The 13,838-nt window shown below is 38.1% G+C and overlaps 2 protein-coding genes across 6 annotated transcripts; both read left to right on the top strand.

Annotated features, from left to right (window-relative positions):
* The first annotated feature begins 826 nt into the window (after window positions 1-826).
* On the top strand, window positions 827-3,883 carry LOC106324626 (3-hydroxyisobutyryl-CoA hydrolase 1). 4 transcript variants are annotated; one of them, XM_013762570.1, is made up of 15 exons: window positions 827-949; window positions 1,076-1,144; window positions 1,228-1,308; window positions 1,379-1,447; window positions 1,511-1,574; window positions 1,646-1,725; window positions 1,804-1,887; window positions 1,977-2,061; window positions 2,159-2,244; window positions 2,635-2,756; window positions 2,982-3,042; window positions 3,141-3,230; window positions 3,299-3,400; window positions 3,484-3,525; window positions 3,604-3,883. In XM_013762570.1, exons 2-15 carry the CDS (start codon window positions 1,127-1,129, stop codon window positions 3,733-3,735), a joined length of 1,116 nt encoding a protein of 371 aa, XP_013618024.1. In that variant the 5' UTR covers window positions 827-949; window positions 1,076-1,126; the 3' UTR covers window positions 3,736-3,883. The 4 variants fall into 4 exon arrangements, with proteins under 4 accessions (XP_013618024.1, XP_013618020.1, XP_013618023.1 ...); XM_013762566.1 differs by having other exon boundaries at window positions 1,032-1,144; XM_013762569.1 differs by having other exon boundaries at window positions 827-951; window positions 1,036-1,144.
* A 137-nt stretch (window positions 3,884-4,020) lies between these two features.
* On the top strand, window positions 4,021-10,507 carry LOC106324625 (kinesin-like calmodulin-binding protein). 2 transcript variants are annotated; one of them, XM_013762564.1, is made up of 21 exons: window positions 4,021-4,429; window positions 4,501-4,711; window positions 4,779-5,336; window positions 5,494-5,593; window positions 5,680-5,861; window positions 5,948-6,063; window positions 6,173-6,275; window positions 6,375-6,527; window positions 6,624-6,770; window positions 6,870-7,073; window positions 7,341-7,505; window positions 7,582-7,677; window positions 7,795-7,935; window positions 8,018-8,209; window positions 8,342-8,468; window positions 8,563-8,765; window positions 8,851-9,033; window positions 9,106-9,201; window positions 9,265-9,462; window positions 9,798-10,069; window positions 10,164-10,507. In XM_013762564.1, exons 1-21 carry the CDS (start codon window positions 4,272-4,274, stop codon window positions 10,342-10,344), a joined length of 3,786 nt encoding a protein of 1,261 aa, XP_013618018.1. In that variant the 5' UTR covers window positions 4,021-4,271; the 3' UTR covers window positions 10,345-10,507. The 2 variants fall into 2 exon arrangements, with proteins under 2 accessions (XP_013618018.1, XP_013618019.1); XM_013762565.1 differs by having other exon boundaries at window positions 4,022-4,429; window positions 4,504-4,711.
* Window positions 10,508-13,838: the final 3,331 nt, after the last annotated feature.

Below are 13,838 nucleotides of genomic sequence, written 5' to 3'. Positions count from 1 at the left end.
ATCATCAAGATTATTTAAATAATGAGGTACATGATCAAAATTGTGTCACGGAGTTTTAAAAAAACCACCCGGGGCTTGGACCATGTGGCACGTGTGTACGGAGTCGGCACAGTTTACCTTGGGCTACATGTACTTCAGTCAAGTAGATAGGCCAGTAAGAAGCTCATGTAGGTACAACGTACGTATGAAGTAGGCCTGGACATTTGTATTCCCAAACGGGTTTCGGTTTTGTCCTCTCAGTTTTACGGGTTTATCAAAGTCAGCCTCATTCGGATTATATGAAAGTTTGGTTTGGGACCGGTTTAGGTTCTATCGGATTCATGTCGGGGTTAGTAAATCTTCAAAGAAACTGGTACAACCCGATGTACTTTCCAATCGGTTCTTCGATTTAAAATACATGATTTGTATATACTTTGTAACTAAAACATAAGTAAAATCGTTTTTTTAGCGTTAAAATATCTTATTTATACTTATTTTGTAACCAAAACATAAATAAAATCGATTGAAAAACAAGAAATGAATATCAAACATGATCATTCAAAATCAAATGAAAGGTAAACATAGTCATTGATAAAAAGACACCCTGAAATATCATAAGATCTATTCGGTAGGTTCAGATTTATTTTATCAGATCGGATTTGGGTTTCGGGTTCAGTTCATTTGAGTATGAAGTAGACATTGTGCGGCCTAAAAATGGGCTACATGTACTCGAGTTAAGCTAATTAAAGCTTGAGGTGAAATGGGACGAGAGGCAAGCCCAAGCACGGCCCAGATAAATATAATCATTGTTTTTCTTAAAAGCTTTTATCATACCCAACATGAAAATGAAAACATAACTCGAAAGCTTTAATCCTATCCCATCTTATCTTCGTTCTATCTCTTCATTGCGAATTCGAAGCAAGACCTCGATAACTCTAACGCCACCGCGGCGCCTGGAATTGAGAAATAGGTGTTAGTTTTTGTTTTCCAATCAAAGTGATTGATATAAATCCCAATTTTAAGCTTCAATTTGGTCTATTTTTAATCCCAAGGAAGACAAAACTAAGGTACCATTCCCTTCCCCCACTCGATCTAGTTGCTGCTGGCTGAGGATCGTCGTCAGAAAGAAAGAGAAGAACAAGAGGAGATGGCCTCTCACTCTCAGGTCTGTTTTCCTCTTGTTTAACATGAATGATGATGATCAATTCGTCCCTCCCTCCCTGAACCAATTGTTTTTATTTATAACAGGTTTTGGAGGAAGAGAAATCGAGTGTTAGAATATTGACACTGAACAGACCAAAGCAGCTGAATGCTCTGTCCTTCCAAATGGTATTGAATCTTTCTCCCTATTGCGCAATTTGGTTTCGTCATGGTGACTCAATCAATCTTCTATTGTTAGATATCTCGGTTGCTGCAACTGTTCCTTGCATATGAGGAGGACCCTAGTGTGAAACTTGTTATCCTTAAGGTAATCACTATCCTCTGCTTATTATATCTCTTCTGTGGAATAACTAAGTAACTTTTGCCACAGGGCCAGGGAAGAGCCTTTTGTGCTGGTGGTGATGTTTCAGCTGTTGTTCGTGACATCGGACAAGGTAATGTATAATATGTTATCCATCTTTTCCTTTTCCTTTTCTTACTTTCTCTATTTCCGTGGACTAACTAGGCAATTGGAGACTCGGTGCCAAGTTCTTCGCAGATGAATACATGCTCAACTATGTTATGGCCACCTATACCAAACCTCAGGTCCCTCCCTCCCTCCCTCCTTCCTTTCAGTGAATTACTCGTATAACGCTCATCATGTGTGAGTTCGTTTTCCATTAGGTTTCAATTTTGAATGGTATTGTCATGGGAGGCGGAGCTGGTGTCTCCGTCCATGGTCCATTTCGTATTGCTACTGAGAACACGGTATTCGATGTCCATTTATGAAAGACATATAAATGGCTCCTCAATTATATGCTCATATCATCATTCCATATCTTTTTCGCTTTTCCAAGGTTTTTGCCATGCCCGAGACAGTTCTGGGGCTCTTTCCCGATGTAGGCGCCTCCTACTTCTTGTCTAGGCTCCCTGGATTTTTTGGTAACAATACTCTTTTTTTTTTCTTTTTTTTCTTTTTACATTTCCTTTAGATCCACAGGCTATCTCCCTCTCTCACCCTTCTTACCTTCTTGTTCAGGAGAGTATGTTTGCCTCACAGGAGCTAGGTTAGATGGCGCTGACATGCTTGCTTGTGGTCTTGCTACTCATTATCTTCCTTCAACGGTATGAATTTCCCTTTCTTAAATCTTTTGGTATTTCCCACCCGCCGGCGTTTTAGGAACTTGACATGCTAAAGTCGTGAATGCGGTTGGGTTGTTTTTATTGACATTTGAAAACTCTGTAAAAAGTTATGTCTCTATTTATCATCTTCATGCCAAAGAATGTTGGAGGTGTCTGTCCTGTCTTGCGCTTTTGTCATATGTCTTTGGAATAGAGTCTTGTTCATCATGTTTATTTTCTCCAGCGTGATTAGCTGTTAGGACTTAGTGTTCATTACCAAATTTGTGGACTGTGATTTTTTTATATCGTTCCTATTACATTCTTGAGTGACTTTTGTCAAGCAATATTTACTCTGCAAAGGATTGTTACTTAGTCAGGTTACTCCTTGTGCAGAGATTGACTGCATTGGAAGCAGAACTTTGCAGAGTTGATTCAAGTGATCCAACCTTGGTCTCAGCAATTCTCGATGCATGCACACAGAATCCGCACCTTAAACAGCAGAGTGCTTACCACAGGCAAGTGTATATGATCATATCTTTATTTCTTTCTATTGTACCGGAGTTTGCTGAGTATCTTTTGCCATGCCATAGTTTCACGCATTCTAAGTCATGTGCTAAAACATTTGATCTGTTATTTATCATGATCACATTACATATTTATCAAGTTTTAGGTAATCTATTTCTCTTTAGAACAGAGGCCACCTGTTTCTTAGCTTTTCCGTTTGTTTGTTTTTGGGGCAGGTTGGATGTTATTGATAGGTGCTTCTCGGGGAGAACAGTGGAAGAAATTATAGCTGCACTTGTGAGTTTTTCATCGATATAGTTGATATGTTGGATTGCGATGCTAAGTTGACTGATACACCTTTGACGATGCTCTCTATCATCGTATGTGCTGCTTAGGAGAGAGAGGCCAGTGATGATTGGATCTCAACCACTATTAGAGCATTGAAAAAGGCTTCACCAGCAAGCCTTAAAATCTCTCTTAGATCGGTTAGTTGCATCACACCTATTCAGAGAGAATGATGGAAAGAGCTGACTGTGCGTATATATATTTGCAGATAAGAGAAGGAAGATTGCAGGGGGTGGGGCAATGCCTTAGCCGTGAGTATAGAATGGTGTGTCATGTGCTAAAGGGAGATATAAGCAAAGATTTTGTGGAGGTTCTGTCAACTTTTTCCCATTGTATATTCTTTCTTTTGAAAATGTAGAGACATAATTAAAACAACTTGTCTTTCTTATGCAGGGGTGCAGAGCCATATTGATTGACAAAGATAAGAATCCAAAGGTTTAAGACAAAAAAAGAATCTCTGTCCATTTATAATTTTTGGGGTGTAGATGGTTGATGTACTAGTTAAAATTACAGTGGGAGCCATGGCGGCTGGAGGAGATGAAGGATAGGATGGTAGAGCAGTACTTCAAGAGAGTGGAGGAAGAAGAGGATCTAAAGCTTCCAGCAAGGAAAAATTTGCCAGCCTTAGCAATGGCAAAGCTGTGAAATGGAGAAGCACTATGGGTTTAGGTCTGAAAAGGAAAATAAATGTAACACACTACGCTTGTGTTGAATTGGCCTTGCATATTAAATGTAACACACTACGCTTGTGTTGAATTGTTAATCTGAAACATGCAGTATTGTTAATCTGAAACATGCAGTATTGATAAAGAAATAAAAAAATTATTATTGTAATCAAAGATGACACCAAAGCGGAGAGATGTTGAGAAGATTTTGTGTGTTTGGTGTTGGAGGCACAACTATAACTATAATAATGGACGACGTGGAGGCACGTCTCGGTTTTTTCTTCGGCTATTCATTTATTTAGATTCGAAATTTTAACCCACACACAAGGACGGCGAGTGATCTTCTGAGAAAACCATCATCAGCTGAATCGTGAAGTAGTATTGAATGGGAAGAAAAGGCAATTAAATATCTCCCGTGACTCTCGTCTCGTCTCGTCTCTCTCTCTCTGCGCGTGTGGTCGTCAATTTGTGCTCCAGATCTACAATTTCATTCTCTTTTGCTCGTAGGGGGGGGGAATGGAGGGCCAACGAGGAAGTAATTCTTCACTGAGCTCTGGCAATGGCAACGAAGTTGCAGCCGATGCTTCTTCTTCTTCTTCTTCTTCTTGCTTTTATGTTCCCAATCCCTCTGGGACCGACTTCGATGCCGAATCCTCTGCTCTTCCTCCTCCTCTGTAAGTGTTTGAAGAGCTTGTCTCTGAATTTTGGCAACATTATTTAATTTAATTTTATTTGACAATTTTAGCAGCTCCCCAGCTCCTCCCTCAATTCCTGCCGACCTCGCTGCAGCCATTCCCCTCATCGATCGCTTCCAGGTTGAAGCTTTTCTGCGGCTTATGCAGAAGCAAATCCAGTCTGGTGGCAAGCGTGGCTTCTTCTATTCCAAAAAGTCATCGGGGGGCTCTCATCTCCAAAAAGAGCGCTTCACTTTCGAGGACATGCTTTGCTTCCAGAAGGTCTTTTCGTCTTCTGCTCCACTTACAACATCCTATATTGACTTGACTTTGTTGCTCCTTCTTCCAGGATCCCATCCCCACATCCTTGCTCAAGATTAACAGCGATCTCCTCAGCCGTGCTACCAAGTTGTTTAATCTCATCTTAAAGTATATGGGCGTTGATTCTTCTACTCCACCCTCTTTAGATGAACGCATTCACCTTGTTGGAAAGCTTTTCAAAAAAACCTTGAAGCGTGTTGAACTCCGCGACGAACTTTTTGCCCAAATCTCCAAACAGACTAGACATAATCCTGACAGGCACTACTTGATACGAGCGTGGGAACTCATGTACTTATGTGCATCCTCAATGCCCCCTAGCAAAGATATCGCTGGATATCTCTCTGAGTATATCCACAATGTCGCGCACGATGCAACAACTGAACCAGAGGCTCTGATTCTTTCTCTTAATACTTCCAAGGCCTTAAAGCGCTCTATCAAAGCTGGTCCTAGGCATACCACCCCTTGCCGTGAAGAAATTGAAGCTCTTTTGACCCGTAGAAAGCTTACAACCATTGTCTTCTTTCTCGATGAAACTTTTGAAGAAATATCTTATGACATGCCTACTACAGTCTCTGATGCTGTTGAGGTATCCTCTTCTTTCCTTTCTGTTTTCCTTGCATTGCACTGCGATATTCTTGTTCAAAGCAGTGAAAATGTGTAATGCATTTGTTCTAAGTAGCTCCCCCCCCCTTTGCTTTCGGTTATAATTCTCTCTCACTGTTGCATTCACATTTCCTTATCAGGAGCTAGCTGGGACAATTAAACTATCAGCCTTTTCTAGCTTCGGTTTGTTTGAATGTCGTAAAGTGGTTTCAACTTCCAAATCATCTGATCCTGGAAATGGTATGCTTCATATTATTTCTTGATCATTTTCTTAAAAACTCTGAGTCCCCTACAATATCGATTGTTTCTCTACCCGTCATTTGCAGAGGAATATATAGGATTGGATGATAACAAGTATATTGGCGATCTCCTCGCAGAATTCAAAGCTATTAAAGATAGAAATAAAGGAGAGATACTACACTGCAAACTAGTCTTTAAAAAAAAATTATTCCGAGAGTCTGATGAAGCTGTAACAGATCTGATGTTTGTGCAGCTTTCCTATGTACAAGTGAGCTGTTTCTTCACTAATCACACCTTTGTTTTGACATGAAAACTTGCATTTCCGTGCTGACACACACACACACATGCATGCAGCTGCAACATGACTATTTACTAGGAAACTATCCTGTTGGAAGGGATGATGCTGCTCAGCTTTGTGCCTTACAAATTCTTGTTGGCATTGGGTTTGTCAATAGTCCCGAGTCATGCATGTTAGTATTCTAAACTCCTTTTTATTTTTCCTTGTCTTGAACCTTAGGATGCTTGTTTTCAAAGTTACGATTATAATATCATTTTATTCCTCATTGGGTCACGGATCAGTGACTGGACATCACTTCTTGAGCGATTTTTGCCGAGACAAATAGCAATAACCCGAGCCAAGCGTGAATGGGAATTGGATATCCTTGCTCGATACAGTTCGATGGTAGGAATGACCCCATGCCTTTTATTCACTTGGATCTTACAATCCGATTGAAGTGATAGCATGCTAAAAGTTCCTTCGTATGTGTCCGTGGGAATGTAGGAGAACGTGACCAAAGATGATGCAAGACAACAATTCCTACGGATACTGAAAGCACTGCCATATGGGAATTCTGTGTTTTTTAGCGTACGCAAGATAGATGATCCGATTGGCCTTTTACCTGGACGAATTATTTTGGGTATCAACAAACGTGGGGTCAGTTTCAAAGTCGACGCTATACTTTATGACTCTTTAGAATATGTTATTTTTCTTTGGAATTCTTATGTATTTTGTTGGATTTGAATTCGTTAGGTTCACTTTTTTCGACCGGTTCCTAAAGAGTATCTGCACTCAGCTGAATTACGTGACATAATGCAATTTGGCAGCAGCAACACTGCTGTCTTTTTCAAAATGAGAGTTGCTGGTGTTCTTCACATATTTCAGTTTGAGACAAAACAGGTTCAGTCATCATTGTTTTAGGATCATTATTATTGCTCTTCTTTACGACAACAGATTTGGGCAACTTGTAACTGTGAACCACCAGTTTATTCTTTGTAGGGAGAAGAAATCTGTGTTGCTTTACAAACACATATAAATGATGTTATGTTGCGTCGTTACTCCAAAGCCCGATATGCTGCCAATAGCTTGGTCAATGGAGGAGATATATCCTGCAGTTCTAAGCCGCAAAATCTTGAAGTGTATGAAAAACGTGTGCAAGATTTGTCTAAGGCGTTTGAAGAGTCCCAGAAGAAGAATGATAAGGTACATATTCTTTGGGATTTCAAGTTTCTTTGTCGTGTAAAATTGAATTTTAGAGGGAAAGCTAACTCTGTCGAAACACATGAAATAACATAGTACAGATGATTTTATCATGGATTGCTATCTCTGTCAGTTGTGAGATAGTGCAATGGTTTTCACCCCTTCCTCACTATTTTCATGCACTGTATGTAGAATGTTATTTTCTGGGCTCTTTATTTTTTAGAGTTGATGCTGATGAACTACTACCACATTTTTCATGTTGTTGTATAGTTGATGGATGAACTGCGAGAGAAACATCTGCAAGAAGTTACTCTGCGTGAAGAGTTAGAAGCTATACGCCATAACTTAGAGCCTGAACGGAAAAATTTGTTGGAGGTTACTTTAGACCGTGAAAAACTTAAGACGTTGTGTGATGAGAAGGAAACAACTATTCAAGTTAGTTATAACATAACTCTCTCTTCTTTCTTTTGCTTGGTTGGAGTTGTTTATTTATTCATTTTATCTACTGTAGTCCTTGATGTCTGAACTGCGAGGAACAGAAGCAAGGTTGGCAAAGTCGGGCAACACAAAATCAAGTAAATCAGAATTAACTGAAATGAATAATCAGGTGAATATATATCATGTGTTAAAAAGTGGTTCATAGTCGGTGTGCTATAGTTACTGAGTATATTATGTTGTTCTTTGTAAGCGATTCTGTGTTTTAAAAATTAATTTTCTGTCACAGAAATTATACAAAATCCAAACTGAGTTAGAAGTTCGGAATAAGGAATTGCACATTGCAGTTGAGAATTCAAAGAGGTTGTTGAGTCACAACAAAATATTGGAGCAAAGTGTTTTCAATATTGAAAATAAGAAAACAGAGGAGGTGAATATCAGTATTAGATTTATGGTGATTCGAACCGATAAGTAGGAAATACTAGCTTGTTGTTGACTCTTCAACATTTCAGGTTGAAAACCAAAAGAGATATGAACAAGAAAGAAAGGTTTTAAAGCTTCAAGTTTCTGAACTTGAAAATAAGCTTGATGCCCTTACTCAAGACTTGGATAGGGCTGAATGTACGATTGAAACTAAGACTTCTGATATGAAGCTCTTGCAGAATAATTTGAAAGAGCTCGAGGAGTTAAGAGAAATGAAAGAGGTATATGTACTCTTTAATTACTCTTCATCGTTTTAATATTGTTTTTATTTGAATGGTGGAAATGTATTTTCATGATTTAGCTAAAAATTTAAAATAAAGGTGAGACGTTCCATTCCAATATCATGGTTGTAGGACATTGACAGAAAAAATGAGCAAACAGCTGCCATTTTGAAGATGCAAGGAGCCCAACTTGCTGAGCTAGAAATACTTTACAAGGAAGAACAAGTTCTAAGGAAAAGATATTACAATACTATAGAAGGTAATATAATGATTACGTTACTTACAATGAGGTTCATTGCTGGATTCTTTTTAGAATTTGTTTATATATTTTTTTTGTTTGTATTTGATTGTAGATATGAAGGGGAAAATTAGAGTATACTGTCGGATAAGACCGCTAAATGAAAAAGAGAGGTCAGAGAGAGAAAAACAGATGCTAACAAGTGTGGATGAGTTTACAGTCGAGCATCCGTGGAAAGATGACAAACGAAAGCAACACATATATGATCGTGTATTTGACATGCTTGCTAGCCAAGATGATGTCTTCGAAGACACAAAGGTATTATTGTGATGTGTAACTATGTTCATTTCCCTTTCATCCTTTGCATTTTGTTTTGGGAACTAATATAATTCTTCTTTAATAGTATTTGATACAGTCAGCTGTAGATGGATATAATGTTTGCATCTTCGCATATGGTCAAACTGGTTCTGGAAAAACGTTCACAATATATGGGCATGAGAACAATCCTGGACTCACACCTCGAGCCACGAAGGAACTTTTCAAAATATTAAAGCGAGATAGCAATAGATTTTCATTTTCTCTAAAGGTAATTTGTTATCCTGATACATATGTTATGGTCAAAGATTCTGGCATCAAATGACGACAAGAAATCATGCAGGCGTATATGGTGGAACTTTATCAAGACACACTTGTAGACCTTCTGCTACCGAAAAGTGCAAGACGCTTGAAACTAGATATTAAAAAAGATTCTAAGGTAATGTGATATATATATATTTAATTGGTTTGTGGACACATAAATTTGATATGCATTTCGTAGGGTATGGTCTTTGTCGAGAATGTGACAACTATACCTATATCCACTTTGGAGGAACTGCGAATGATTATTGAAAGAGGATCTGAACGACGACATGTTTCTGGAACAAATATGAATGAAGAAAGCTCAAGATCTCACCTAATACTTTCGGTTGTTATCGAAAGTATCGATCTTCAAACCCAGTCTGCTTCAAGGGGCAAGGTGACCAATTTCACACTGATTGACTCAAAACTTTTTTTTTCTCAAAATTTTGACAACACTTAGGTCAAAGAAAAAGTTCTTTAACTTTTCATGCCTTGTCCATCGTATCTGAGAGAAAATATAAGTTACATTTATCTCGCACTAAATAATTGGTCTGGTACACTGTGATAAACCTTTAGTGCTGTAATACAATAAGGATGAAATAGATCCATATTATGAGACAATGATTATATTTCTCATTGTCTCATAAATTGTGGCTCACTATCCTTTTCGTGGACTATATGAGAATTATTTTCATGGGGGCAAATTCTGATCCTCTATTTGTTAATTTGCAGTTGAGTTTTGTGGATCTTGCTGGTTCTGAGAGAGTAAAAAAGTCAGGCTCTGCTGGTTGCCAACTCAAAGAAGCTCAAAGTATCAATAAATCACTTTCTGCATTAGGTGATGTCATTGGTGCTTTATCTTCAGGCAGCCAACATATTCCTTACAGGAATCACAAGTTAACAATGTTGATGAGTGATTCATTGGGCGGCAATGCCAAGACGTTAATGTTTGTTAATGTATCTCCAGCCGAATCAAATTTGGACGAGACATACAATTCTCTTCTGTAAGTCTGACTTCCTATATATCTAATAGTTTGCAGCCCTCATAAATAATGCAGATACAATTGTCAATTATGGTTCTTGTAATGGTGTTGTCAGATATGCATCGAGAGTGAGAATGATTGTGAATGATCCCAGCAAACATATTTCATCCAAAGAGATGGTGCGATTGAAAAAGTTAGTAGCATACTGGAAAGAGCAAGCTGGTAAAAAAAGTGAGGAAGAAGACTTGTTGGAGATCGAAGAATATCGAACGCTAAGAGATGAGGGAGATAGTTGAATAATGCTATGAAATTTGTGTAGGTGAACTTGAGATGATAGTATCACTGCTTTTCACCATATTTTTTGTAGAAATATCCTACTCTAAAGTAGAGTCTCTCTATTGAAAGTGTAATGCTATGTCTAACTTTCTCTTTTTTCATTACTGGGAAACAGATCGTTGAAAATACCACACAAAGCCGTCTCGAACCATAAAAATAAAAAAGTAACCTGAAGTATTAAAATAATGATCCAGAATGTCAAAGTTCAGGTAGACATTTCATAGACATTACTAAGAACATCGTTTGGTTTCGCCAATTCCACAATCGGGCACCAGCCAGCAAGAAACAGTACAATCCCAAAACGCAAGTACAATCGCTCTGTGTACGAAAAATTTCATCCTTGATGATGATGCTCAAGTTCTCTCTTTCTTGAATTAGTCAATAGGTTCACTTTAGAAGAAATACCCTAGGGCCTCTCACTCATCATCTTTGGTCCATTTGTTGATTATTTCTTCAACGGCAGATTCATTTCTACTTACAAGATGTCTTATGGTGCCATTGTAAGTATCTATAATCTCCTTATCTCCCTTTATAGAATCTACATATACTGCATGGGGCTGAAGCGAGCCAACTAGATCATAGGGACCACCACCGAGGAGCTTGTCCTTAAAGGCCAAACAGGGCGTCACTCCTTCTTGAACTCTTACTGCCTTCTCTTCTCTTCTTTAACATTTGTTCTCTTCTCATTTCACTAAAACTTTAAGTGACGAATGTTTTGTCGGTTGTTTACAAAATCCAAATGCAACAAATCAGTTCACCGAAAATAATTGTCTGATATGAACACATGCAAAATACAATATTGAACTATATATTCAAGGCAGGCAAGCCTGAAGAATTTTTAAGGTCCCATTCCCAGCTACAGATAGCTCAGCGTCTATGTATATATATCACCTAGGTACTGTTGTCCTCTCCCATGAGCTCAAGTTACTCTAGAAACCAAATACAAGTGGGTCGACAAATAACCCATAGCAAATAGATTGCCTCCCAAGCAACTGCAACCAACTTCACGCTCCAACTGAGTACACATAAGACCTACTGTCAATTAACACAACAAGTTGACTTCACCAAATTGAAACAGAGGCATATATGTATATGGACTCTAGCAATGTCAGGTTGCCACATTCTTTCTATTAATTTTCTTTTCACATCGGTGCTTCGAGACGCTCTCTAGCTAAGCACAATATGCAGCAGAGAGACGTTACCCTGTGGCTTGTCAGTTAACAGAAAGAGAGCAGGAAGAGGTCTTTCTCAACTCAACTTTTCAATCCATCAGCCTTAACCTTGTGATGCATTTTGAGAGATCCAATCGTCGAACCCTTATCATTGGACGTGCTTTTGTTGCAGATAGAGATTGTCTAAATAGTGTCTGATGGATCAAGTGGAAATAATATAAGTTTGAGTAGTTAGAGGCAGAGAAAGCGAAAAACAAAAACAACATACATAAGAACAAGAAGCATCATGAACTTGAACTAGTCATATATATTATTTTTTTGTATCAACTAATTAGTCATATATACATATATATAATCAACTTTGTTTTTGTAACTTTTAATAACCTTGTTTAATTGTTTTTGTATACTGACTGAAACTGATCAATAAAAGGTCGCTTTCTATTACCTTTGGCGCCGCATGACGGTGTGTCTTTGTTGATTTAAATAAGTAATAAACGATGCCGTTTTACATAGAATGATTAACCTGAAATGTTATCCAAAGCAACGGCTAATTCTGTTTCAGTTAAAAGATTCTGAAGATCTTCTTTATAACTTCTCTTCCTTGTCTTTCAAAATTCGAATCACTCTTATTTTCTGATCTTTGAGAAACGGCAGAGAGAGAAAATAGCGAGAACAAGAAAAGAGGAGAGAGACACAAAATAGCGAAGTTCATCGATCACCAATATCGAAGCGAAGGCCATTGACGAGTCGGGTCCGATCGATGTGTTGAGGATATCAAGTTCAGACGATTGACGTCAATCTCGCTTCAACGTGATTAAGGCTGCCTGCCATGAAAGCAAGGAAAGGTCGTGGAGTCGTGGACCTGGTGGTTCCATATCTCTCGTCTCATCTCAAGCCGCCATGATCAAAGCAAGGAAAAGTCAGAGGTAAGATTCGAGGAACCGTCTCCAATCTTCATGAATATATTGTTCTTTCTCGTCTTCTTGTTTTAGGGTTTTCGTGTCTTGATTCCAATTTGAAACTTTAAATCTTTTATTTTGTTTACTGTTTTCGTGTACCTCAGACCCTGCTCGGAAACAGATCGTAGCTACATTCGTTCCCAATAGAAAGCGGGACTTACGGAGACGGTGGTGACGGTGCAGAGGTGATCGGGATTGATCAAGAGTTACGCTAATGCTGTCGTTGCGGTAAGTATCCGGACCTCGTTTCTCTTTTTCCCCAATACCTTAATCACCGCGATGTTTGTCGTTTTTTGTTTTACGAATTACTGGTAAGATTTTTATGGATTTTTGTTTCTTATGTGAGATATGTGTTGCAGATCATTCAAAATTGTTGGTGAAGCAAGGGAAGGAATCTGGCGTTATTCAGCTTGGGCCTGCGTATCAAGAGCCGTTGGGCTCAACCTATTTATCAGGTTACCTGACAACTATTTTCTAAGTTGTCATTAAAAATATTTTCGGCCTTTTCAAAAAGTGCATCAATTTTAATATTTTCGGGTCTTTTTGGAAACTCAAATTTCGGATTTGGCAATGGGCTGGACCCTCTAGTTTGAGCTTACGGTGCCAAGTTAATAATTTGATGTCGATGGATTTGGCACTAGCCCATGTGCGTAAATTTTATAAATATTTAAGTTTATTATTTGAGCTTGCTTCTAATAGTTAACATTACCTAGGTTCTGAAGTTAAATAGGATCGGTCCAATTTTGAAATATCTAGGTTTATTATTGGACTTGCTTATACAAGTTTATATTATATTTAGGTTTATTACTTGGGCTTTCTTAACACAAACGAACACACTATATGAGATTAAGGTATTTGAAATTAAAGAGTATTTGAAATTAGTAATATTTGAGAATAAAGGGTATATGAAATTAAATGGGATATTGGATTATGGGTATATGAGATTAAAAGATAGTTCGGATTTAAAGAGTATTTGAGATTATGTAATTGAGAATAAGGGGTATATGAGACTAAAAGGTATATGGGATTAAGGTGTAAATGAGCGATTAAGGGGTATTCAAGATTAGTATATGGGATTAAGGGGTATTGGAGATTAGGAATATTTGAGATTAAGTTTTTTTTTGAGATAAGGTATATTTGGGAATAAGGGTACTTGAGATTAAATGGGTATTTATTTGAGAATAATGGTATTTGAGATTAAAGGGGTATTAGAGAATAAGGGGTATTCAAGATTAGTATATGGCATGAAGGGATATTTGAGATTAAAGGGGTATTGGAGATTATTAGGGTTTAGGGTTTAGGGTTTAGGGTTTAGGGTTTAGG

This window comes from Brassica oleracea, chromosome C2, assembly GCF_000695525.1.
Source record: "Brassica oleracea var. oleracea cultivar TO1000 chromosome C2, BOL, whole genome shotgun sequence".
Classification (NCBI taxonomy): Eukaryota; Viridiplantae; Streptophyta; class Magnoliopsida; order Brassicales; family Brassicaceae; genus Brassica; species Brassica oleracea.
The sequence above is the reverse complement of the archived record's forward strand: the minus strand, read 5'-3'. Positions and strand labels throughout refer to the sequence as shown.

Coding starts and splice junctions, on each gene's coding strand:
- LOC106324626 (XM_013762570.1), top strand. Junction 1,309..1,378: donor ATGCTCTGTCCTTCCAAATG/GTATTGAATCTT, acceptor TTCTATTGTTAG/ATATCTCGGTTGCTGCAACT. Junction 1,888..1,976: donor GTATTGCTACTGAGAACACG/GTATTCGATGTC, acceptor CGCTTTTCCAAG/GTTTTTGCCATGCCCGAGAC.
- LOC106324625 (XM_013762564.1), top strand. CDS start 4,272: ATGGAGGGCCAACGAGGAAGTAATTCTTCACTGAGCTCTGGCAATGGC. Junction 6,276..6,374: donor TTGCTCGATACAGTTCGATG/GTAGGAATGACC, acceptor GTGGGAATGTAG/GAGAACGTGACCAAAGATGA. Junction 8,210..8,341: donor AGTTAAGAGAAATGAAAGAG/GTATATGTACTC, acceptor TCATGGTTGTAG/GACATTGACAGAAAAAATGA.